Source organism: Carcharhinus amblyrhynchos, chromosome 4, assembly GCF_965287045.1.
Source record: "Carcharhinus amblyrhynchos chromosome 4, sCarAmb.v2.hapA, whole genome shotgun sequence".
NCBI classification, from domain to species: Eukaryota; Metazoa; Chordata; class Chondrichthyes; order Carcharhiniformes; family Carcharhinidae; genus Carcharhinus; species Carcharhinus amblyrhynchos.
In genome coordinates, this window is record NC_137327.1 from 75,312,472 (window position 1) to 75,338,943 (window position 26,472).

General features: G+C 43.8%; 1 protein-coding gene across 1 annotated transcript in view; it reads right to left on the bottom strand.

Moving 5' to 3' along the window:
* The window catches only part of LOC145342639 (MICOS complex subunit MIC27-like), a 77,010-nt gene extending 74,988 nt beyond the window's left edge, over positions 1 to 2,022 (bottom strand). Inside the window, exon 1 of the mRNA XM_080188185.1 lies at positions 1,814 to 2,022. Within this exon, the coding sequence (XP_080044311.1) occupies positions 1,814 to 1,882 (69 nt within the window). The 5' untranslated portion in view covers positions 1,883 to 2,022. The remainder of the gene's footprint in view (positions 1 to 1,813) is intronic.
* Between the last annotated feature and the right edge of the window lie 24,450 nt (positions 2,023 to 26,472).

Below are 26,472 nucleotides of genomic sequence, written 5' to 3' on the forward strand. Positions count from 1 at the left end.
AAACATCTTCCCCACGTCCACTCTATCCAGTCATTTCAGTATTCAATGAGATCCCCTTCATCCTTATAAACTCAAGTGAGTACAGACCCAGAGTCCTCAAACGCTCCTCATAAGTCAAATTTTTCATTTCTGGGACCATTCTTGTGAACCTCCTCTGGGCCTTCTCCAAGGCCAGCACATCCTTCCTTAGATACGGGCCCAAAATTGCTCACAATATTCCAAATGTGGTGTGACCGGTGCCTTATACAGCTTCAGAAATACATCCCTTGCCACCTCCTCAATACAATTGTCCCTCCATCTATCCTTGTATCATCTGCAAACTCAGCCATAATGTCCTCAGTTCCTTCACCTAGATCACTAATGTGTAAAGTGAAAAGTTGTGGTCCTATCACTGACCCCTGCAGAACTCCACTAGTCACTGGCTGCCATCCTTTATCCCCACTCTGCCAGTCAGTGTTGGACAATTAGCAGGGCAATGCATGGAACTGAGTCTGCAGAGTTGTGGTTTCTGCATTGAATATTGAAGGTATCTTGGACAAGTCATACTAGCAATGAAGAGGTACTGGTAAAGTCTGATGCTGATTAGAAAGATCAATGGTAAAAGAGATCCATGAATCCTATAGGTCAGAAGAGGTCATTCACCCTATCGAGTCTGCACTGACCATAATCCCACCCAGGCCCTATTCCCATAACCCCATTTATTTTAACCTAGCTAGTTTCTCTTACACTAAGGGGCAAAGTAGCATGGCCAATCCACGAAACCCACACATCTTTGGGCCATGGGAGGAAACCAGAGGACCCAGAGGATAAGGGGGAAATGTACAAAACCACACAGACATTGACCCAAGCCAGGAATCAAACTGAAGTCCTTGACGCTGTGAGGCAGCAGTGCTAACCATTATACCATCCCATATGAATATATGAATTAGGAGGAGTAGCCTTCTGAGCCTCATCTGTTATTTATTAGGATCCTGGTTAATGTGATTGTAACCTGCCAACTACTCCTGTAAACTTCCATCCTTTTTTAAAAGTCAAGAATCTATTCTACCTCTGCCCTGAAAATATTCAAATATTCTACATCTGCTGCTCTGCTCTGTTCCAAAGACAGTAAAAAGTCTGACAACGCCAGGTTTAAGTCCAACCAATTTATTTGATAGTACACTCACTAGCTTGTTAAAATGCATTTACATGTTTCCTTAGACACGGACAATACTGAATGCAATAATCCAGATGAGGTCTCACCAATGTCCTGCACAAATGAATCAAAACCTCACTACATTTATATTTAATTCACCTCACAAAATGGACAATTACACATTTGTCCATGTGCAGGTACACAATAAATTATCTTGAAAGGGCCACACCAACTGAATGAATGTCAACAATGAAGATGATCCGCAGCTCCAGAGCAAAATTAACATGGAGGTCCATGGTCGCCAACTCCCAGCTGTTTAGGTGTGGTAACAAAAGAGACAGACTGAAAGAAACCTCTAAACTAACACTGTTTTATGAGGCTGGGTGTTATATGTTGCTTTATAATGCTCATGTGAAGCACACTGATGATGTTTGACTACATTAAAGGCACACTGAAAATATATGTTGTTGTTGATCTACAAACTCTCTCCTGTGACTTACTCACACACACTCTGTGCCAACATCAGCCCTAGAAGCCAAACAGTCAGCACCTACATACTGCCACGAGAGTGGTGCCCTGGGCTCCAGTTACCACGGGGCCGCACGCCCCCTTTCACAGTACGATCGACTAAGCGAAACTCGGGCCCCTGAGTCTGGGCTCCGGCCCTGAGCCACTCACCTGAGACACCATAGCTATAGCTCCGGCCCCAGAACATGCGCAGTACTCGCAGTACCGGCTACAGAGCATGCGCAGTATCGCGGTACCGGCTCGAGGGCGCAATCAGTGCTCGCGGTACCGGCTCCGGAACATGCACAATGCTCGCTGTACCGGCTCCGAAGCATGCGCGATTCGCGGTACCGACTCTGGACCATGCACAGTACTCGCGGTACAGGCTCCAGAGCATGCGCAGTGCTCGCGGTACTGGCTCCGAAGCATGCGCAGTGCTCGCGGTACTGGCTCCAAAACATGAGTAGTACTCGCCGTACTGGCTGTGGAACATGCGCAAGGTTCGCGGTACCACCTCCGGAACATGCGCAAGGCTCGAGGTACCGGCTTCAGAACATGCGCAGTGCAGTTGTTTACAACATCGGCTCTTAGATATGCGTACCACGCTCAGTGCCAGCTTTAGCTTCAGAACATGCGCCGGCTGTTCAATGTCAGGTCCATCAAGCATGGGAATGCAGGTGTTGCGGAAAGTGATTTAATTAGGGGATTTTTTGCACCAGCGATAAGGCTGTAGGGTCATAACCACCAAAAACCAGAACCAGCATAATAAAGTGATAAGTAATTATAATAAATAATGCAAGGATTAGTAGGCCAAAGTAGAGTTAGACAAGACTTAGTTAAGATGAGGAGTATCTTTTAAGATTAGTAATTAGAGAAGTTAGCAATTAAAACAAACTATGTTTAAGACAAAGCAGATGAGGTCAACTGAGTGTAATGTGTGATGTGTCATATGTAGGAAGCCATGGACTGTACCTTCATCCCAGGTGACCACGTGCAGGACGTGTTCCCAACTGCAGAAACTTGAGCTCCAAGTTTTGGAGCTGGAGTAGTGGCCGCACTCATTGTGGTGTATTCACGAGGCTGAGAGTCTACATTTCACATTGGCTTGGAAAAATAGGCAGCATAATTAAGGACCCCACCCAAACCTGACAAACTCCACCTTCTTCCATCAGGAAAAAGATACAAAAGTCTGAGGACACATACCAATTAGTAGGGAAATGGTGCTGGGAAAATTGCTGGGATTGACAGTGGATAAATCCCCAGGAGCACATCTACAGAGGCCTTTGTGGGGTATAGAAAGTGCAGGGGGGAGCTTAAAAAAGCAATTATGAAAGCAGAGAGGGGCCATGAAAAGATACTGGCAGGTAAACTTAGGACGAATGCCATGAAAGTCTATAAGTATATTAAGTGAAAGAGGATAACAAGGGAACAAGTAGATCCAAGAGAGCAATTTGTGTGGAGTCATAAGATATTGGTAGGGTATTAAACGAGTACTTCACATCTATTCTTCACTTGGGATGAGGAGGATGCAAATGCAGATTTTGGGCAAGGGGTCTGTGATGTAAATGAACTGTTCGATGTAGGAAATGAGGAGGTATTGAAGGTTTTGGCAGGCTTAAAAGTGGAGAAATCCCCAGGTGTGGATGAGTTGTTTCCCAGGCTGCTCTGGGAGGCAAGGGAGAAATTACAGTGGCTCTGACTCAAATTTTAATTCCTCTCTGGCCACAGGGAGGTGCCAAAGGATTGGACAATAGCTAATGTTCAATTTTCAAGAAAGGTGGTAGAGATAAACCAGGTAATGTGAGTGAGTCTCACATCAGTGATAGTGAAACTAATGGAGAAGATTCTGTAGGAGAGTATTAATCTGTACTTGGAGAGGCAAGTTTTGATTAGAGAGTTAGCATAGCTTTGTCAGAAGTTAAACCTTATAAATTTGATTTGATTTATTATTGTCACGTGTATTAGCATACAGTGAAAAGTATTGTTTCTTCTTTGCTATACAGACAAAACATACCCTTCGTAGAGAAGAAAATGAGAGAGTGCAGAATGTAGTATTACAATCATCGCTAGGATGTAGAGAAAGATCAACTTAATACAAGGTTAGTCCATTCAAAAGTCTGACAGCAGCAGGGAACAAGCTGTTCTTGAGTCGATTGGTACGTGACCTCAGACTTTTATGTCTTTTCTCCGAAGGAAGAAGGTGGAAGAGAGAATGTCCGGGGTGTGTGGGATCCTTAATTATGCTGGCTGTTTTGCTGAGGCAGTGGGAAGTGTAGACAGAGTCAATGGATGGGAGGCTGGTTGGTGATAGATTGGGCTATATTCATAACCTTTTGTAGTTCCTTGCGGCCTTGGGCAGAGCAGGAGCCATACCAAGCCGTGATACAACCAGAAAGAATGCTTTTTATTGTGTATTTGTAAAAGTTGATGAGAGTCGTAGCTGACCTGCCAAATTTCCTTACTCTTCTGAGAAAGTAGAGGCGTTGGCGGGCTTTCTTAATTATAGTGTTGGTATGTCAGGGTGGTCAGGGCAGGTTGCTGATGATCTGGACACCTAAAAACGAGGAGCTCTCGACCATTTCTACTTCATCCCTGTTGATGTAGACAGGGGCATGTTCTCCTTTACACTTCCTGACGTTGATGACAATCTCTTTCATTTTGTTGACACTGACGGAGAGATTATTGTTGCCACACCAGTTTTCCAGATTCTCTAGCTCATTCCTGTACTCTGTCTCATCATTGTTTGAGATCCGACCCACTAAGGTGGTGTTGTCAGCAAAGTTGAAAATCGAATTGAAGGGAAATTTGGCTGCACAGTCATAGGTGTAAAAGGAGTATAGTAGGGGGCTGAGAACACAGCCTTGTAGGGCACCGGTATTGAGGATGTTCATGGAGGAGGTGCTGTTGCCTATCCTTACTGATTGTGGTTTGTGAGTTAGGAAGTTCAGGATCCAGTCGTAGAGGGAGGTGCCAAGGACCAGGCCACCAAGTTTGGAGATGTGTTTCGTGGGAATAATAGTGTTGAAGGCTGAGATTTTTGGGCTGATCAGGTTGAGGATAGTGCTATTCATGTAGTTTATATGGATTTCAGCAAAGCCTTTGACGAGGTCCCACATGGGAGACTGAGAAAGAAGGTAAAAGCATACATGGGATCCAAAACTTATTGGGTTAGTGATAGGAACCAGAGGGTGGTAATGGAAAGCTGTTTATGTGACTGGAGGCTAGTGTCCAATGGCATACCACAGGGGTCAGTGCTAGATTCCTTATTGTTTGTGATATATACAAATGATATAGATAAGACTGTTGCGGGGTGGGAGGGTGATGACAAGTAAGTTTGCAGATGATGTGAAGATTACCAAGATGGTTAATAGTGAAGAAGAAGGTCTTAGTTTGCAAGAAGATATAGATGGTTGGTCAGCTGGGCAAATGGAATTTAACCTTGAAAAATGTGAGGTGATGCAGTTGGCAAGGAGTAACAAGACAAGGAAATATACAGTGAATGGCAGGACATAAGGAAGCTCAGAGGAACAGTTGCTTGTCCACAGATCTCTGAAGGCAGCAAGACAGGTTAATAGGATAGTTAAGAAAACATACGGGACACTTGCCTTCATCAGTCATGGCACAGATTGTAAGAGTTAGGAAGTATGCTGGAGTTGTACAAAACTTTGATTAGGCTACAGCAGGAGTACTGTGTGCAGTTCTGGTTGCTTCACTGTTGGAAGGATGTGATTGCACTGTAGCGGATGCAGAGAAGATTCACCAGGATGTTGCCTGTGATGGAGCATCTAACCTATTTAAGAGAGGCTGGAAAGGCTCAGAAAACATCCTCTCTTTGTCCACTTTAGGCCTCTCAGTATTCCGCAAGTTTCAATTAGATTCTCCCTATCCTCCTAAACTCCATCGACTATAGACTCAGACTCTCCAATCACTTCGCATGCGACAAGCTCTTCATTCCTGGGATCATTCTTGTGAACCTCTTCTGGACCCCTTCCAAGGACAGCACATCCTTCCTTAGGTCTGCCCAAAACTGCCCACAATATTCCAAATGGGGCCGACCAGAGCCTTATGCAGCCTCAGCAGTACATCTGTGGGCTTGTATTCTAGCCTTCTAGAAATGAATACCAATGTAATGAATGCTAATGTGGAAGAGGAGAACTGAGCTTAGTAGGGGATTGGCCAGTGGGCCAGGAAAATTAGCACTCTTACAGAAGATTGGCTGTCTCTGCAAATACATGAAATAATCAGTGCAGACAAAGAGGATATTTCACTATATCAACAGGGCACAGCTGAATGTCCTTGCCAACAGCACCAAAACTGTAATAAAAGACATGATTAAGTGATCATTGTCTGCATGGACATTCCATCCATCTACCACTAAAGATTAAGACATTACCAATGGGACGTGATTAAATGGCTATTGTCTTGGGTCTACCTCTTTATATCGTACGTAAATAATTTACCGATGTGTGTGACAAGAAACAATTATCTTTTGAAGTTGTGCCTCAGGAGTTCTTTAGTTCTCCTCTGCTTATCGATAAGAAGGCAATAAAGGATCCATCACTTGCAAATGCTGTGTCTGAATATTGTTTTAGCTCCGACACTAACATTGAATTTGTCTTCCTAACTGCCAACTGAACCTGCATGCTAACCTTAAGAGAGTCCTGAACCAGGACTCCCAAATCCATCACTCGCAGACGCTGTGTTTGAATATCTTTTTAGCTCCGATGGTTTTCTGGAGGTTCTGGCAAGATGATAACCCTTCTTTCCTAGGTGAAGTTTTGATACGCTGCTCTGATGACAGACAATTCAGCCGGCATAAAGATAAGGTAAAGACCCTTTCCTTACACGAGTCTTTCTGCGTCGGCCTCCTTCATGACTACTACAGTTGTCACGAGTGATTGAAAACTATTATGGTAAGGTGCCACGAGGTTAGAGACCCCAACTTGCAACTTGAGGATTAGAAACCCTAAAGAGCTCGGCATGCAGATTCGTATTTATGGGGTTAGAGTTCCCAAGAGCTTGGTGTGCGGTTAAAGTCCCAGGAGTACAGCTTGCAGGTTAAAATCCTCGGTGAGCATGCTAATGTCTCCTAAAAGCAAGGAATTCTTGATATTATTGGCTAATTGCAAATGGGAAATTCAAAGTCCGAATCAAATTGCCCACAAAGAGAGCACCCCTAGCCTTTATGTAGGTACATTATGGATCCGGAAGTATTCAGTATGTCAACAAATGGATGAAATAGACAAAAGGAAAAAGTGGATGTTTTCCTCCAGAGAATGTTCAATTGGGATAGAATAGAATTTTTGCGAGAAACATTAAGGGAAAAAGAAACAGGGCAAGAGACATGTGGGATGGTCACAATTTATAACCTGGAGACAGGAAGCTGAGAAAAGGAAGGAAGAGTGGATGCAAAATATAAAAAGAAGGAAAGAGAAAGAAAAAGTAAGGAAGATGAGGTGAGAGAGGTTGAAAAATCTAAACAGTATGGACTGGTCCAGAAGCCTAGTAAAACTCCTGGGAGTGTCTTGATGTCTGGACAAAAAAACACTGACAGATGAAGAGGACAATGAGGACAGTGACTGGACTCCCCTATACCCTACCCTTCCCTAACCAACCAACTCCTGAACCCATTACTGAACCAATTCTGGCTCCTTCGGTGCTGCCATTGAGTCTACTTCCTCTAAAATATAGTCCACCAAGGCCGGAACCAGCTCCAACCACTGCTGATTCAACGGCATTTTATTATGGCGGTGCTGAGGGGTTTACTCCAATTGCGGTGTGGACGAGAGGCCAGAAAATTAGTGAATAGCCAGTGTCATCACACCAGATGCCCCTAAGGGCTTTCCCTGGACCTGATGGGGTCCCTGTTTGTGTATACAGTCCTTGGACCCCCCTCAGAGATAAGAGCGATTCTTGGTTCCTTGCCTAATCTTAAAGACGAAATTGACAAATTTTGTACATAAATTGGAAATTCTATGAAAGTGTCATAACCCCACTGAAGATAATATTGATGTAGTCCTTGATGCCTGCCTGGGATCAGCCAGGTGGAGGCAAGTCCAGAGAAAGTGCAACTGGCCTGATGGTGACACTGGGGGGGACCGCTTCACTACTTTGTGGGCTGAATTATATGCTTCTTTGCATGAGCATTTCTAGCCTTGGCATGAGTTTAATAACATAACACAAAAACCCTGTGAGAATGTTGGAGATGATGAAGAGTGTGCAAGTGACGTTTGCGCGAAACATTCTGATCCTTGATCCAGACCAAGGAAGGCTGGCATTAGTGAATGTTATTGTAAATGAATTGCAATCTCGTATGAAACAAATGTTCTCTACAGCTTGCATTGGATGGGAAACAAAACCATTGCAAGAAATTATAAGTTTTTACAACATTGTTAGCGCTAGATTGAGCATCAACAACAAGAGAGCTAACGAAACGCCAGACAAAGTTCTGGTAATGGCTCTAGGTGGCCTCCAGGGAGCATCCCAGTGCCAATATTGAGGTCCAAACAAAAGGACTAGAGGAAGATGCCAAGAAGCAGGAAGGTTACAGTACAGAGGTTCCTGGGGTGCCTATTACAAGTGCAGACAAATTGGGCACGAGCGTGTCCATAGAATGGAACTAATATTAATCAGGGACTCCACAGCCCTTAGACACCCTGCTTTGTTTAGCCTGACTAACCCATTCGGCTCACATCCTCAGTCTCATGTTCAACCATCACAGTAGGGTTGCCTCTCCCAGACATCATCCCAATTAGTGACAGTTGATAAATACCGACTTTCACAAGAACCAGTAATTCCTCTCACTGTCCACAGCCAGAATAGGGATTTCCTGACTGACACGGAGGCGACTTACTTCACTGTTAGAAGCACTCACTACCCCACCTTGCAGGAATCCATGTCTTCAGTTAATGTGGTGGGACTAATATGCCAGCCCGTCTCAATGCTATTCTCAGGTAGGGTCCTTTTTTCCATTTGGGGTCATTCCAGAGAGCACCAAATTTTCAACATTCCTTGCAACTCCTGTCCAAGGGAGACCTTTGAGGTCAAGTTACTGATCGGCTGTGGGCAACTAGCACTAAAGAAGTGGGACACGTTCTGTCAGCAGACTTGCGTAAAATGTGGGTAGACGCAACAAAACCCCTATCTTGAAAAGAAACATGAGACATTAAGAACATAAGAACTAGAAGCACGAGTAGGCCATGTTGCCTCATGAATCTGCTCTGTCATTCGATAAAATCATGGCTGATCTTTTCATGGACTCAGCTCCATTTACCCACCCGCCCTCCATAACCCTTAATTCCTTTACTGTTCAAAAATTTGTCTATCTTTGTGTTGAAAACATTCAATGATGTAACCTCAACTGCTTCAGTGGACAGAGAATTCCGCAGATTCACAACCCTTTGGGTGAAGAAATGCCTCCTCAACTCAGTCCAAAATCTGCTCCCCTTATTTTGAAGCGATGTCCCCTAGTTCTAGTTTTACCTGGCAGTGGAAACAACCGCCCTGCTTCTATCTTTATCTATTCCCTTCATAATATTATTTGTTTCTATAAGATCTCCCCTCATTCTTCTGAATTCCAATGAGTATAGCCCCAGTCTACCCACTCTGTCCTCGTAAGCCAACCCTCTCAACTCGGAATCAACCTTGTGAATCTCCTCTGCACCCCCTCAATGCCAGTATATCCTTTCTCAAGTAAGGAGGCCCAAAACTGTTCATAGTACTCCAGGTGTGGCCTCACTAGCACCTTATACAACTGCAACATAACCTTCCTGTTTTTAAACTCCATCCCTCTAGCGATGAAGGACAAAATTCTATTTGCTTTCTTAAATACCTGCTGCACATGCAAACCAACTTTTTGTGATTCATGCACAAGGACACCCAGGTTTCTCTGCACAATAGCATGCTGAAATTTTGTTACTATTTAAATAATAGTCAATTTTGCTGTTATTCCAACCAAAATGGATGACCTCACACTTAGCAACATTGTACTCCATCTGCCTTGCCCACTCACTTAAACTATCTATATCCTCTGCAGGCTTTCAGTGTCCTCTGCAGACTTTGCTCTACCACTCATCTTAGTGTCACAGTGAACTTTGACGCACTACCTTTGGTCACCAACTCCAAATCATCAATGTAAATTGTAAACAATTGCGGTCCCAACACTGATCCTTGAGGCACACCATTAGTCACTGATTGTTAAACAGAAAAACACCCATTTTTTTCCACTCTTTGCTTTCTGTTAGTCAACCAATCCTCTATCCAAAACCACAATACCCTTTAAGTACTGCAGCTGAAAAAGGGATTGTGCCTGTCATTGAGCAGTTAATTCAACAAGATGTTATAATCCCTTCTGCTGGTCCATGCAACATACCTATCCTGCTTGTCAAAAAGTCCCACGTGAAAGCATGGTGGTTTGTCCAGGACCTTTGAGCAAACAATGCCTGTGTGATCCCTGCCTACCCAGTCATCCCCAACCCAGCCATTGTTCTGAGTTGCATACCACCTACCTCTACTTATTACGCTGTTGTGGATTTGTGTGGTGCTTTCTTCTCTATTCCTATCCATTCAGATTCACAGAACCTCTTGGAATTTACTTATAAGGGCAAACAATATACTTGGACTCGCCTGCTGCAGGGATCCACAGAAAGCCCTACCATTTTTTTCTTGAGCATTACAGCAGATTTTACAGGATGTGTCTTTTAAAAGGGGCTCCACTCTACTGCAATATGTAGACAATCTCCTTGCCTTCCCCACTCTGAAAGCTTCCAAAGGGGACAATGTGACCTTACTGAATCCACTAGTCAGGAAAAGTCATAAGGCTTCTATGGAAAAACTTTGGTTGTGCCAGTCGTCCATAATATACTTGAGCCATACACTCTGTCAGGACACCTGTCTCCTGTCACAGCAACATATTGCTGTTATTTTAAAACTCCCGAAATACCTTCGTAAGCGTGATTTGGTGCATTGTCTCGGAATGGCAAGATATAGTAGACAGTGGATGCCTAATTATGCTGAACTTTGCTGACCTTTACAGGACCTTGCCTTACCATCTGCCCCAGATGACGTTACAATGAAACTGCCATCACCTCTTTTGATGCCATCAAACTGCCCTTGCATCTGCTCCCACATTGGGATTGCCAGACTACGCCAAGCCTTTCTACTTGGTTGCCTCAGAGACCAGAGGGTTTGCACAGTTAGTGCTTTCTCAGCAGCATGGCGCTGGATACTGGCCAGTCGCCTATTACAATGTACAGCTCCACCCTGTGGTCCGAGGCTTACCACCCTGCCTGAAAGCAATTGCAGTTGCCTATCATCAGTTGTCTCCTTTCAGAAAATTATTCTGGGTCACCCCACCATACTGCATGTTTCACATTCAGTTGCCTCCTTACTAACTCACTCTGCTATATAACATAACTGCCCAGACATTTCGATATGAAACTGCCTTACTGTCTGATTCAGCACTTTCTATTATCTGCTGTTCTGTCCTCAACACATCTACTTTGCTCCCCACTGAACAAGTTGGTGAACCACATAACTGTGAACAGGTCTTATAAGTGACCACAACTCCAAGGTCTGATCTCAAAATTATCCTCTGCCAAATCCTGACCTCATATTTTATGTTGATGCGTCGTACACAAGTACAGCCAACGGGACTCCCTAATCTGGTTACGCCATGTGCACACCCTTCACTACCCTGGAATTGGCTAAATTGCTGCCTGACTGCTTTGCACAGGTGGCTGAATTTTTCACTCTCACATGAGCCTGCATCCTGGCAGAGAATGCTACATTCAACATTGATACAGATTCCCATAATGCCTTTGGAGTCATTCATGAATTTGGCAAACTGGGGATTACATGGCATTCTTACTACTTCTGGGATGCTGATCAAACATGGGTCTCTTATTCAAAGTTTATTAAGAGCTACACAAATGCTGTCTACTATTGCCATAATCAAATGTGCCATCCACACTGGCAGATGGGATGATGTCTCCCTGGGAAACGCTCAACCACGGCCACCCAAATTAGAGGGACTGTAGTAATTCAGGATTTACAAATAGCTTCCTGCTCAGCTGGGGCCCCATCTGTTGATGATGTAATACAACTGCAAGCTGCTACTGGTGTGTCAGAGAAAATGGCCTGGGCTGTTCACAGCTGCTATCAAATCCCATCTGGTCTTTGGGTGTCCCACGATGGCTGCGTGGGCACCCCAAGACAGCTACTTCCTTGGCTTGATCATGTGTATCATCACTTCACGTATGCAGCAAAGGGAGGGATAGATCATATTATCCAGCAGATGTGGTATGCCCTAAGCATTGTCACTTATGCTATTAAAATTAGTATTAAATGTATGAAATGTAGACCTTTAATACCAGAAAAACATCTCGTACAACCCCAGTTTGGGGCCCTTTTGTTCCTATGCGGATGGATTTCATTCAAATGCCCATGTGTATGTGTTTTAATTATACATTGGTAGTTGTAGATCTATTTTCTAAATGAATAGAAGCATTTCCTACCCAATGAAATGATGCAGTAACAGTGGCCAAGATTTTATTATGAGAAATTGTGCCTAGACTTGGCATTCCTGAAATCATGTCACGTGAACCCCCATAGAGTATCATAGGGGCCTGGGTAAATAACTCTGCTGTTCTGCAAATGGATGCCATATCCTCACAAGGGAATTGGACTATTTGCTGGTTCATCTATGATGATGAATAACATCTACATATATCAAAAGGTGTTGTCCTTGGAGGATAACAGGGAGGAATTTGGGAAGGGAGAACTGAACTCAGCTATGGATTGGCCAGGGGCCAGGAAAATTAGCAGCACTCTCACTATAGCCTGGCTGTCTCTGCGTACACATGAAATAGTGCAGACAAAGGAGATGTTTCATTAGGACAGGACACTGCTGAATGTCCTTGCTAACAGCACTGAAACTAATAAAAGACATGATTAAGTGACCATTGTCTGAACGGACATTCCATCCATCTACCACTAAAGATTATAACATTACCGATGGGACGCGATTAAACAGCTATCGTCTCAGGCCTACTTTTGTATTATATGTAAATAATTTACCGGTTGTGTGACTAGAAGCAATTATCTTTACTAGAAGTTGTGCCTTAGGAATTCTTCAGTTCTCTTCTTATCAATAAGAAGGCAATAAACGATCCATCACTCGTGAACACTATGTCTGAATATCTTTTTAGCTCTAGCACTAGCATTGAATTTGCCCTCCTAACTGCCAACTGAACCTGCATGTTAACCTTAAGAGAGTCCTGAACCAGGACTCCCAAGTCTCTCTGTGCTTCAGATTTCCAAAACTTTTCTCCATTTAGAAAATGGTCTATGCCTCTATTCTTTCACTAAAGTGCATAACTTTGCACTTTCTCACATTGTATTCCATCTGCCACTTCTTTGCCCACTCTCCTAGCCTATCCTAGTCATTTTGCAGTCTCCCCACTTGCTCAACGCTACCTGTCCCTCTACATATCTTTGTACTATCCACAAATTTAGCAACCATGCCCTCAGTTCCATCTTCCAGATCATTAAAAGTTGTGGTCCAACACTGACCCGTGTGGAACGCCACTAGTCACCGGTTGCCATTCTCATTCTCTGCCTTCAGTCTGTCAGCCAACCTTCTATCCATGCCAATACCTTGCCTGTAACACAATTGGCTCTTAGCTTATTTAGCAGCCTCCTGTAAGGCACCTTGTCAAAGGCTTTCTGGAAATCCAAATAAATCATGTTCACTGGCTCTCCATCGTCTAACTTCTTCATTACCTCCCCAAAGAATTCTAACAGATTTGTCTGACATGACCTCTCTTTGACGAAGCCGGGCTGATTCAGTCGTATTTTACCATGCATTACCAAGTACTCTACAATTTCGTCTATGATCATGGACTCCAAGATCTTACCCACGACCGAGGTCAGGCTAACGCATATAATTTCCCATATTCCACCTCCCTCCTTTAGCCACATGTTTACTTCCCTAATCTTCTACTCTTTTTGCCAATGTTTGTCCCAACATGGACTACAACAATTGGATCCCCCCCTCCCACTCCAATATCTTTTCAAGCAGGGTAGAGATGTCCCTTACCCAGGCAGTGGGTAGGCAACCTACCATGCGGAACTCTTTATCCTGCTTACAAAGGATGCTATCTGTCCCCCAATTATGGAATTCTCTACCACTACCACTCTTTTTGCTCCCCCCTCTTGAATGGCTTCCTGTACCATGGTGCAGTGGTCAGTTAGCTCATCCTCCCTGCAGTCCTTTTCCTCATTCACACTGGGAACAAATACCATCGACCTGTCAGACAAGGTCAAGAACTGAGTCTCCTCCATTTCTGAATTTTGAATCCCTCTACCTGCCTCATTTGCAGTCACACTCTGCTGTCCCTGGCCAATGGCCGAATAGGAGATATTTAACCCAAGGGGGTGTGACTGCCTTCTGAAACACAGTATCCAGGTAACTCACCCCCTTCTGGATATGCAGCAGTATCTGAAGCTCCGACTCCAGCTCAGCAACTCTGAGCTCGAATTCCTCGAGCTGCACAGACATAGTCACGGCAGCTCACAATGGGATTTACCAACTCCCACATTAAGCAGCTCTGGCACATTGCCAGTCCAGCCTTCTCTACTTAGTTAAGTTGTAAATGTAGTGCAGATTTGCTACCAACTAATCACATCCTCAGGCAAGTTAGTTTTATGCTCACAGTTCAGTGCTCCTCCCTCTGTTCCTGGGTGACCCTAAAGAGTGAAGCAGAGAACAGGATTTTACAGACCTTTCCACTGATGGGATCTTCCAGTAACACAAGCCATACAAACAACATTGACATCAGCGGGACCAGAACATCCTGCCAGTGGCCAATGATGAACCGCCTCTGCCACCAGAAAACGTACCGTGGGGGAAAATCCTGCCCTAAGTGTCCTGTCGTGAGAAGTGCACCAGTTGAATAGTGGAGATTAATGTAAGAATGTGACTCCCAATGAAATTGTTAGATTGAGTTTTAGAACAGTTTGCCAGTCTGCAATTTCTAATCATAGCAACTACACTGTGGAAAAACAATTTGTATTCTTTGCATCAGTCACATGCACATAACCGTACCATAATAAGCAATAACTAAAAGCAATCTTAGCTTTTACAGAGCCAAATATTATTTGATTTTCAAAACATTGACGTTTTTATTATCTATGGTGATGAATTAATCATTATTGCAGCCATGATAAAACACATCCTACATCCTCCAAAACAAGTTACCAGGATTTATTGCATAATCATTGATCCTTAAGTATACATCTACCAAACATTCTGACTTCTTGCATGGTGAGATGTGGCTGCTTTGAATAAGGGGAAAAAATCTGTAATTAAAAGGCAGTGCATATGAAAGAAAGCATTGGGTCAACTAGTTTGCCTTCCAGTGGGTGTTGTGTTGAATATTACAGTTCTTTGGCTGGAATTGTGGTCAATTAGATTAGGTGAGTATTATCTTTGGGTAAAGAATTAGCAGAGTACTTGAGAACCAAAGCTTTGTTCCAGGTGCTTAACATGACAAAAACAAATCTTGATTCTATCCAGCATCTGGGGCAGAATTTTCACAAAAAAATCCAAAGTGTCACGAAAGTCTAAAAACTGGAGTGTTTCACTCTGTTTTGTCCAGCAAGCAACCCTGTGCAATTTTCACACACTGTTAATTTTTTTGGCGGTAGTTTCGGCGGGGGGGAGGTGGGTGGGGACAGACCCTAAGGTTGCCAGGAAAGCTGGCTGCAAGCAGCTAGGCTTGTGCCCTGATCTCCCATACATTTTGTAGAAGTGTACATAGTATATGGGAGCGCTGTCAACCCATTTCGCCCCCCCCACCAATCGCCACAGCCCCTGTAGACCCTCCTCCTTTGATTGGCACAACCCCCCCAACATTTCCCCACCCCCTCGATTAACACTAGCCCCTCCCCTCACCCCCTCATCCCCGTTCTGATCGCTGTCCTCCTGACTGGTGGCCCTGACTCCTGATCGGTGGATGGCCTTGAATCCTGATCACTGTCCACCCTGCCAGTCCCCCACCAGCCTGCAATGCAGAGTTCCCCCCTTTCCTCAACTCCTCTCCACTCCCCCCTCCATCTGGCCCCACTCCCTTGGCATTGCCAAGTAGGTAGTGCTAGGGTGCCAGGCTGGCACTGCCCAAGGGCACTGCCTGCCCTTGCCCTCAACCACCAGGGATGCTTCAATGTCCTACAAGCATGGCCATCACATCTGTTTCCAGTAGAGGAAACCATCTGTGATCCCTGCTGGTGAGGATTTCCACCGGAGAGGTCGGAAAGCTAAGTTAGCCCAGACTATTGCGCCCTGGGGTCACATATCCCAAGATTGACAACTTGTACACAAAGTTGGCAAGAGGCCTCTTATTCAGAGCTGGACATGAGCCATGCATACCTGTGACTACAGCTGGACAAGGATTCACAAAAATTTGCCACAATACATACGCTGAGAGATCTCTTCCAGTACAAAAGATTGCCCTTCGGGGTTTCATCAGCCTGTGCCATATTCCAAAGGATCATGAAGAGCATCTACAGGGTTAGCAGAGGTTGCCATTTACCTAGACGATGTCCTCATTACGGGTAAAACAAGGGCGGGATATCTGCAGAACCTGGAAGAAGTTCTCAGGAGATTTGCAGCAACGGGAGTGCTTCTGAAAAGAGAGAGAAGTGCCTTTTTATTACCATAAGTAATCTATTTCGGGTACAAAGTGGATAAGTCAGGCCTACATCCTTTGGAGGATTCGGTGCGAGCAATAAAAGATGCCCCGCTCCCATAACCATCCAGGAGCTACGGTTGTTTCTAGGACTGGTAACATACTACGGGAAATTCAAATAGGGCCCTATTCTGGATCCACTCCGCCAGTTGCTAAAAAAGGATCAAACTTGGGAATGGTTGGCCCACCAGGACAGGGCCTTCAAGAAAATTAAACAGCAACTCTCATCTGAAAATGTTTTGTTACATTATGACCCCCAAGAAGGAATTGGTACTCACCTGTGACACATCCCCATTAGGAGTGGGCACAGTCCTGGCATACAGGCGGCAGAACAAACAAGAGCGGCCAATAGCGTATGCCTCCAGGACCCTGGCAATGGCAGACTGATGATATGCCCAGATTGAAAAGGAAGGACTGGCGGTAATCTTCACAGACAAAAAATTTCATCAGAATTTACATGGGTGAAAATTTACAATCGGAACAAATCATGAACCCTTTGCACCCGTGGGCGAAAATTTACAATCGTAACAGATCAAGAACCCTTTGCATCTGTTTGCCATAAGTCTACATGCTTGTAAATTATGATTAGGTCCTTATGTATTGCCTTAACTGCTTTATTAGACTTGTATGACACACATCTGAATTTACTATTATCTGCAAATGTAATCAAACCATATTGTGGTTCTGAATGCAGGCTATTTATGTAGATTGGAAGCAGATAGTGCTCCCATACCAATTCCTGAACAGTCCATTTTGTAAATTCCTCTCAGTTCAACACCATTTTCCAATTGGTGTCACTGGCACCTGCAGCCTAGCTCTCTCTATATGCTTTCCTTAAGATGTTTAAACATATATAGTAATGTTTCATGAATGATTTTCTGAAAGTCCATGTATGCTTATCATAGGCCTCTACAACATCCGCTTGGGATGTAACTTCCTCAGACGAGGAATTTGATCAGGCAGTTTGAAACAATATTAATTGTAGTGTATTAGATTAAATTTGTATAGGTATCCTCAAGTTTGCATGTAATGATGGATTCCATTAGTTTGCCAGGTAGGGTTGCAAAATTAATTGAATGTTGTTGCCTGGGTACGTTTTGTCATTTTTGTTGGAAATAGATACCATATTTGTTTGTTCCAATCCGTCTTCTAATCTGCATCATGACCATCATTTCAATTCATTTAACAAGAGTTTACCAATGCAAGGAAGAAATGCTTCTGGAAGCTGAATGCCTCTCAAAGCTGAAGAGTTTGTTTTGAAGTCTCATTTTGCTGTTACAGAATCATATTATTAAATAGGCAGTGTTTTTTCCCTGCCATCACAACACATTGCCAATTTTACTACATTGTCACCTTCTCAGAGGTGACAATGTAGTAATGGTCTTACTAGTTAGTGTATACAGTTACATATGGACAGCTTGATTTCTGCTGTGCACACTGTAGAAAAGGTTGGCTTTTAGTCTAAACTTCTTGCACTGCCCTATCTTTTGTAAACTTTTGCCTTACTGATGAGTAAAGACAAGGAAGGCGATGAGAGTTGACAGGATGAGGACAATGAACAACAACATTCAGAATTGGAGTAGATTGGCCAGACTTATTGAGGGAATATTAAATTACTTGTGTCACAGCAGGAGGCTATGATGCTGTAAAGTTGTATTTCTTGACTGAGTGCACAGGGCTACTTAGGAAATGGCAACTATCACATTGTGTTAGGGGAATGTGCTTGAAGAAAGTCTAAGTCATGCCACATCAATTCACCTACCATCCTTGTATATTAGAAAGCAGCCAACTGCAATGACTAAATATACCAGAATTTACAATGATGTCCATATATTTAAAGCTTCCACATTGGAATCACTATAAAACTTCTATGTTATCTCTGCACTGAGATAAAAATGTGAAAAACTATACTGGTTTAGAATGCAGTTATATACCACTGTAATGGTGCATCATTTATCTCAGGTAATATTTGTGATAATTCCTTGGAGGCAAAAGTCCAATCAGCAAGTTACTTTATTTATACTATTTATCTATACACAGACAGCTCTCCCTGCTGAATACAGGCTGGAAGTCTGACACACCTGCTTTAAATAGGAAGCATGAGGCTCCCTGATTTAACCATCAATTAAGACTTATCAGCTACTTCTTTTTGGGAGGACTCATCAGGTAGTTCTTTTCACAAGCTAAACGAGTAAAACGAACTCAAATTAACTTAGGGACAAATTAAGAGGGGCAGCCCCCCAAAAAGGAAGGGGGGACGGCCCAAACAGAAACCAAAGTCCAAAGGAAACTTAAAACATTAAATCAAAAGGTGATTATCAAGGTCAATAACACACCCCAGCACTGCGGTGCCCAGTGGGCACAGGTGTTAACTGCACCCGTGGACACCGCATGCTCCCCCTCCAGGGACACCTGGCCACAAATATAGCCATACTAGAGGGCAGACAGTCAGGATGGACGACTCCATCCATCGTCTGTTGCCTGGATCTATTGATGGCACGCCTCGGAGACTGAAGTGTGAACAAAACATTAATAAAAGGTGTTTCAGAAAACTGAAAAGGGTGCACAATCTATAACATAAAACATAGACATGGCCCATGGACTCCACAAGACACCAGAAGGGCAAGCTTGGGAGCCCATGAACCAGAAAAATGTATGGTTGTATGGTACTGCTGCATGCAGCACCCTCCACCCCAGTTCCCCAAGATAATTGGGAGAGATCCTTCCATAGAGGGACCTCCACCAGGGACCTCCGGTGGCAACAAGGCCCGCCAAGGAAGACTCATCAAGTATTTCTTTTCATAGAAGGTTCATCAGGAGTTCATACTCTAGCAAGCCAACCTCATTAGCTTGGCTGCGGAATCTCCTCAGTTTGCTTCCCTCAGCGGTCTTGGTCACTCACATTTCTGAAACAACTCATGGGTTTTATGAATTAGAGGAAAAGATACCAAACTGCTTTTAGGAGGTCAGTAACCCTTTTGGCGAAATTCATGTACCCTTTTGGGATTAAGAGTAGACATGAATGTGCATAAAAAGTGGATAACTTCTGTGGAAGTGTCAAACTGTTGAGTCATTTAATTCCCTTGCCTTTTAAAATTTGAAAAAGCTAGCCTGTAGATGAAAAAAGTGTTTGCATTTTAAATATCTGTGAGGCACAAAGGAAATAATCCTGAAAGAGATATCACCAACTCTATTCCTAAGGCAGTCTCGAAGGGAAATGACATATCAATTGTACCCACTTGGCCTTTAGGGCTCCATAAAACTATGGTCTGTCCTCATATGCATACCGTCTTGGACGTCAATCAAAGCTGCCTATGTTCAAGGCATGCTATATGCCAATAGATGATATTTGTTGTGCAGAATTATAGAGTCATAGAGGTTTACAGCATGCAAACAGGCCCTTCGGCCCAACTTGTCCATTCCGCCCTTTGGTTTATAAACCCCTAAGCTAATCCCAATTGCCTGCATTTGGCCCATATTCCTCTATACCCATCATACCCATGTAACGATCTAAATGCTTTTTAAAAGACAAAATTGTACCCAGCTCTACTACTACCTATGGCAGCTTCCTCCAGACACACACCAACCTGAGTGAAAAAATTTTCCCCTCTGGACACTTCTCTACCTCTCCCTCTCACCTTAAACCTATGCCCTCTAGTTTTAGGCTCCCCTACCTTTGGGAAAAGATATTGACTAGCTGATCTGTGCCCCTCATTGTTTTATAGATCTCTATAAGATCACCCCTCAGCCTCCTTCGCTCCAGACAATAAAGTCCCAGTCTATCCAGCCTCTCCTTATACTCAATCCATCAAGTCCCGGTAGCATCCTAGTAAATCTTTTCTGCACTCTTTCTAGTTTAATTCTATCCTTTCTATAATAGGGTGACGTTCCAACTCCTGTATTTAATGTTCTGACCGTTGAAACCAAGCATGCCAAATGCCTTCTTCACCGCTCTGTCCACCTGTGACTCCACTTTCAAGGTACTATGAACATGTACCCCTAGATATCTTTGTTCTGTAACTCTCCCCAAAGCCCAGCCAGTAACTGGGTAAGTCCTGCCCTGGTTCAATCTACCAAAATGTATCACCTCGCATTTGTTTAAATTAAACTCCATCTGCCATTCATCAGCCCAGTGGCTCAATTGATCAAGATCCCGTTGTATTGTCCACTATGCCATCAGTCTTAGTGTCATCTGCAAACTTACTAACCATGCCTCTTATATTCTCATCCAAATCATTAATCTTACTGTGTTTACCCCAATCCAACGCCAGCATCTCCACATCATGATTGTCAGGGTGCCAGGTGGCAATGCCCATCCTTGGCCCCCAAGTCCCAGGCACCTCCTCACCCTAGTATGGTTATCTCGACTGGTTCTCCTCACTGAAAATCAGTAGTGAAACATATCAGCATGATGTCATGCCACGAGGGGGAGCATTCCAAGGGGCTGGGTAATACAATATAAAGCATATAATTATATTTAAATTAATTTAAATACATGATTACATCACTGGCAGAGGGTGGGAGGAGAACCTCAAATCAAGATCACACTGGCCCAAATCCTGTTATGGATGTCTTGTGAGATTTAGCGGCCATAACAGGATTTGCGCTTACAGTGAATAGGCCCACTAAATCTTGCCCCACAAGGTCATAATCATGGGCTGCTTTAGAAAACAGTGATTTCATTGCCTGGATTTCACAAGGGATACAGCTACAGTTTCAAATCAAATTGAGAACAAGATCTTTTTTCAAACTGATCAGCTGAACAAATTCCACACAAAATTCAAGATCAAATGGTTATCGTTTCAAATTAAGATGGCAATTAAAAATGGGAATTTCAAGCAAATCCTTTCAAAATCAGATACCACCAACAAGAAATATAATAAACCCGCCAAGTGAATGTTGGGAGAGGAATTTAAAATTGTGGAACATCTTTCCAACTTTCCATCTTATTAGAACGCTTCATTATAACATAAAATTGGGCTTTCATGCTGCAGTCTTTTAAAACATTTATTCTTTCATAGGATGCAGGCATTGCTAAGGAGCCAGATGGGAGCTTAATTTAATAACAGTCAACTGGTTTTCCCAGGGCAACAAAAAGAGGAAAATGCCAGAAAAATCGCAGCATGTCTGACAGCATCTGCAGAGAGAGAGTCAGTGTTTTGAATCTGAATAACTTCTGTGAAGAGTCATCCTGACTCGAAACATATAAGAACGTAAGAACATAAGAAATAGGAGCAGGAGTAGGCCATCTAGCCCTTTGAGCCTGCCCCGCCATTCAATAAGATCATGGCTGATCTGTCGTGGCTCAGTTCCACATTCCCGCCCTCTCCCCATAACCCTTAATCCCCTCTCTTATCAAAAACCCATCAACCCGCATCTTAAAAATATTTAGCGAGGCAGCCTCCACCACTTCAACGGGCAGAGAATTCCAGAGATTCACCACCCTTTAAGTGAAGAAGTTCCTCCTCAACTCCGTTCTAAACCGCCCCCCCCCCCCCCCCCCCCTTTATCTTGAGGCTGTGCCCCCTAGTCCTACTGTCCTTTCTGAGCGGGAAGAGTCTCTCCACCTCTATCCTATCCATCCTATTCATCATCTTATACGTCTCAATGAGATCTCCCCTCATTCTTCTAAACTCTAACGAGTACAAGCCTAGTTTATTCAGCCTCTCCTCATAGCTCAATCCCCTCAACTCCGGTATCAGCCTAGTAAACCTCCTCTGCACTCCCTCTAAGGCCAAAATATCCTTGCGTAAGTACGGTGACCAAAACTGCACACAGTACTCCAGCTGCGGCCTCACCAATGCCCTATACAGCCGCAGCAAGACCTCCCTACTTTTATATTCAATCCCCCTCGCTATGAAGGCCAGCATCCCATTAGCCTTCCTGACCACCTGCTGCACATGCAGGCTGGGTTTTTGCGACTCATGCACAAGGACCCCCAGGTCCCTCTGCACCGTCGCCTGCTGCAGTTTTTCGCCACGTAAGTAATAGTCCTTCCTACCATTATTCCTACCAAAGTGGACCACCTCGCACTTGCCAACATTAAATTCCAGTTGCCATTTCCTGGCCCACTCGCCCAGCCTATCTAGATCCTTTTGTAGACTCTCCACACCCTCCGCTCAATTTGCCGTTCCACCAATCTTGGTGTCATCAGCAAATTTCGACACCATACACTCGGTTCCCTCGTCCAGATCATCTATATAAATGGTAAATAGCTGAGGCCCCAGCACCGACCCCTGGGGCACTCCACTAGTCACCAACCGCCAATCCGAATAGCACCCATTAACCCCCACTCTCTGCCTCCTATTTGACAACCAATCCTCTATCCACGCTAACACCCTACCCCCAACTCCATGCCCCCTTACCTTTTGCAATAACCTCGTGAGGTACCTTGTCAAACGCCTTCTGAAAATCAAGAAAGACCACATCCACCGGCTCTCCTCTATCCACCGCCCTAGACACATCCTCATAGAACTCCAATAAATTTGTCAGACACGACTTCCCCTTAACGAAACCATGCTGCATCTGCTCTATCAAGCAATTCCCCTCAAGATGCCTTGCAATTTCCTCCTTGATGACGGATTCTAACATTTTACCTACAACAGACGTTAAACTAACCAGCCTATAATTCCCTGCGTTTTGCCTGGCACCCTTCTTAAACAATGGTGTAACATTAGCCGCTTTCCAATCTTCCGGCACTTCCTCGGAATCCAGCGACGTCTGGAAAATAACCACCAAGGCATCCACTATCACCTCCGCCATTTCTTTCAGAACCCTCGGATGCATTCCATCCGGTCCTGGGGACTTGTCCACAATCAGCCCCCCCCCCCCCCCTTCCAGTCTGTCGAGCACCGCCTCTCTAGTAACAATAATGTCATTGAGACCCTCCAGTCCTACCACCTTTCCATCGCTAACACCCTGCAAATTATTCACGTCTTCCTCCGTGAAGACCAAAACAAAAAAGTTATTCAAGACCTCAGCCAGTTCCCCCTCCCCTACCACTAAGTCCCCCCTCTCATCCTCTAAGGGTCCAACGTTCACCCTAGCCAGCCTCTTCCTTTTTATATATTTATAAAAACTCTTGCTATCCTTTTTTATATTAAGCGCTAGCCCAGTTTCATAGTTTATCCTACCCTTCTTTATCAACTTCTTTGTCAATCTTTGTTGACATTTAAACCTCTCCCAACCCTCTTCTCGCCCACTACTCTTAGCTACTCTAAATGCCTCCGCTTTTAATTTAACACTTTCCTTCACCTCCTTCGTTATCCACGGCTTATTACCTCTCCTCCTACGGTCCTTTTTAACCATCGGAATAAATTTCTGCTGAGCACCAAGAAAGATCTCCTTAAAGATCCTCCACTGCTCCTCAGCAGACCTACCTTCCAACGTGCTCCCCCAGTCAACATTTGCCAATTCTTCTCTCATCCTACCATACTCCCCTCTGTTCAAACAAAGGACGTGTCCGGGAACCCACTTTCTCCTCCTCCATCTGCACCAGAAACTCCACCATACAATGATCACTCTCCCCAAGAGGATCCTTCACCGCAAGGTCCCTAATTCTACCCGCCTCATTACGTAACACCAGATCCAAGATAGCTTGCTCCCTCGTCGGCTCCAACACACACTGTTCGAGGAAACTATCCTGGCAGCATTCCAAGAACTCCTCCTCGAGCCCACCGCGTCCAACGTGGGTCGACCAATCAATATGTAGATTGAAATCTCCCATAATTATGGCCGTTCCATTCCTGCACGCCGCACTTATTTGTGTGTTAACATTGCGCAGGATTTTACGGCCTCACTCAGGCGAGACTGGAAATTCCTGCCCAAAGTCAACAGAGATTTCTGATGTCGGACCCTCGCTCAAGTTGATTCTGTGACGGGTGAGGTGGAAGAGCTGTGGCCATTAGCCCTGTTCTCTCTCCTTGGATACTGTTAGGCCTGTTGAGATTTTTTTGTTTTTGCTTCAGACTCCAGCATCTGCAGTATTTTGCTTTTATTTTAGTGGTTTTCCTAATACTTGTGCAGTCCAGCAACAAATTGGAGATAGGAACAGCAGCTCTTAAAGGTCAGTATTTTATAGAGTACTGTTTGTGGGCCAAAGGGAGAAGGTGGTCACACATGTACACTTTCTGCTGATCACAACCTCCCCCTTCTTGCTCTGGGGAATGCAGTACTTTCAGTCATTCATCTCTGTTGCCTAGTTTAAGAACAATTAAGTTGTTTTGCCAGAAATGGGATCTGAACAGATGATCATTCCACTAATGTAGTCTTTAAAATGACCACTAAGTGCTATAATTAAGGTGCACATTGAGGATTATGGAATCATGAGAGAATCACATTCTGAGGACGAAACAAAAAATGTTACTATGTTATTACTCAAATTCTTCTGCGTGCTGTTTAGGTGCATTGGCCATGCTAAATTCTCCCTCAGTGTATCCGAACAGGTGCTGTAGTGTGGCAGCTAGGGGATTTTCACAGTAATGTCATTGCGGTGTCAACATAAGGCTACTTGTGACACTAAAATATAAAAAAAACTGAGATGAGGCATCAAGTTGAGTTTGAAATGTTGTTCTTGAATTTTAGTGGGAAGATGATCAAGAATACTGAAAAATCAGCTGCCGGTTTGCTACAAATCTGTTTAGTACAGTTGGCATCATTTCCACTGTCTCTTTTCATTCTATAATGAATGACAGAAGATCTAAGTCTTTACAAATACTTATTATTAAAACCTTAACTCTGTATCATAATTTCACACTTAATGTCCAAAAGTTATAGCATGATCATCTTCCCACTGAAATTCACAGAACTATATTTCAAACTCAACTTGGTTCCTCATCTCTCAGTTTTTTTTATATTTTAGTTTCACAAGTGGGCTTACATTAACACTGCAATGGCATTACTGTGAAAATCCCCTAGCTGCCACACTCCAACACCTGTTCAGGTACACTGAGAGAGAATTTAGCATGGCCACTGCACCTAACCAGCATGTCTTTCAGACTGTGGGAGGAACCTGATACATTCGGAGGAAACCCACACAGACATGGGAAGAACGTGCAGACTCCACAAAGACAGTGACCCAAGCTGGGAATCAGAACCCGGGTCCCTGACACTTTGAGGCAGCAGTGTTAACAACTGTGCCACTGGTTTGAAATTAAAAATCTTGGCAATACTTTCCAAGTCAATGGGGAAAAAAAAACTACTGCATTGCATAAAAGGCCAGTGATTCACTACAAGCCATTAGATTAATTTCGCCTTGGTATTTTTCTTTTCCCCGGTCCAGAGAAGTTGGATGCACAAATCACTGTAACAAAACACAATCTGCTTTTTGTCTGCCATTTCTTTACGCTACAGTTCCATTAAATCTAAGGAGTGAAATGTCATCCACTGTGCAGAAATTGTGGCAAGATTTTTTTATTAAAACCTTTTGTGAGGGATAAAGTGAATTACCCAAACTAAATATCATAGAGGTAACCACAACATGTTAAGGAATTGATTTCTCTTTACATTTCATCACTATTGTTCAATGAATGATTGGGTCCATTTATCTTTCCCACTCTCCCAAACCCTGCAAATAAAAAGTCCTAATATGCTGTATACATAATGGATATGCCAAATATAGTCATGTCTAAACAAAATCCAATCATTTTGCGAAGATTTTGTTGCACATTGGTATGTTTCAGTGCAAAATATACTTGAAGAGATTACATGCTTAGGCCACAGTTCAATCCCGAACTGTGCTGTTTTCCCTATTTATCTCTCTCAAATGAACAAGAGATTTCATAAATTTCAGGAGTCCTCCAGTGCTTTCCTAGTAGCCCATTCTTCATGTACTTTCAACCAGGAGGAACATTAGCAGAACTGAGTTTGACCTTCCCACATGTACACTTTCAACCAGAATTCCCGGCACGGCAATCTGTCTTTACTTCTCCTGCCTTCCTTATTCAGGAGCTCTGTGGTCAAAAATAGTACTCCGACTGTTGTTAAGGAGGAGCACAAACTGGGACTGAATGAAACCAATCTTGCCTGAATAACATTTCAGAATATCTCATCATTCTGTCACAGGATGTTTTTATTAAACTGGGA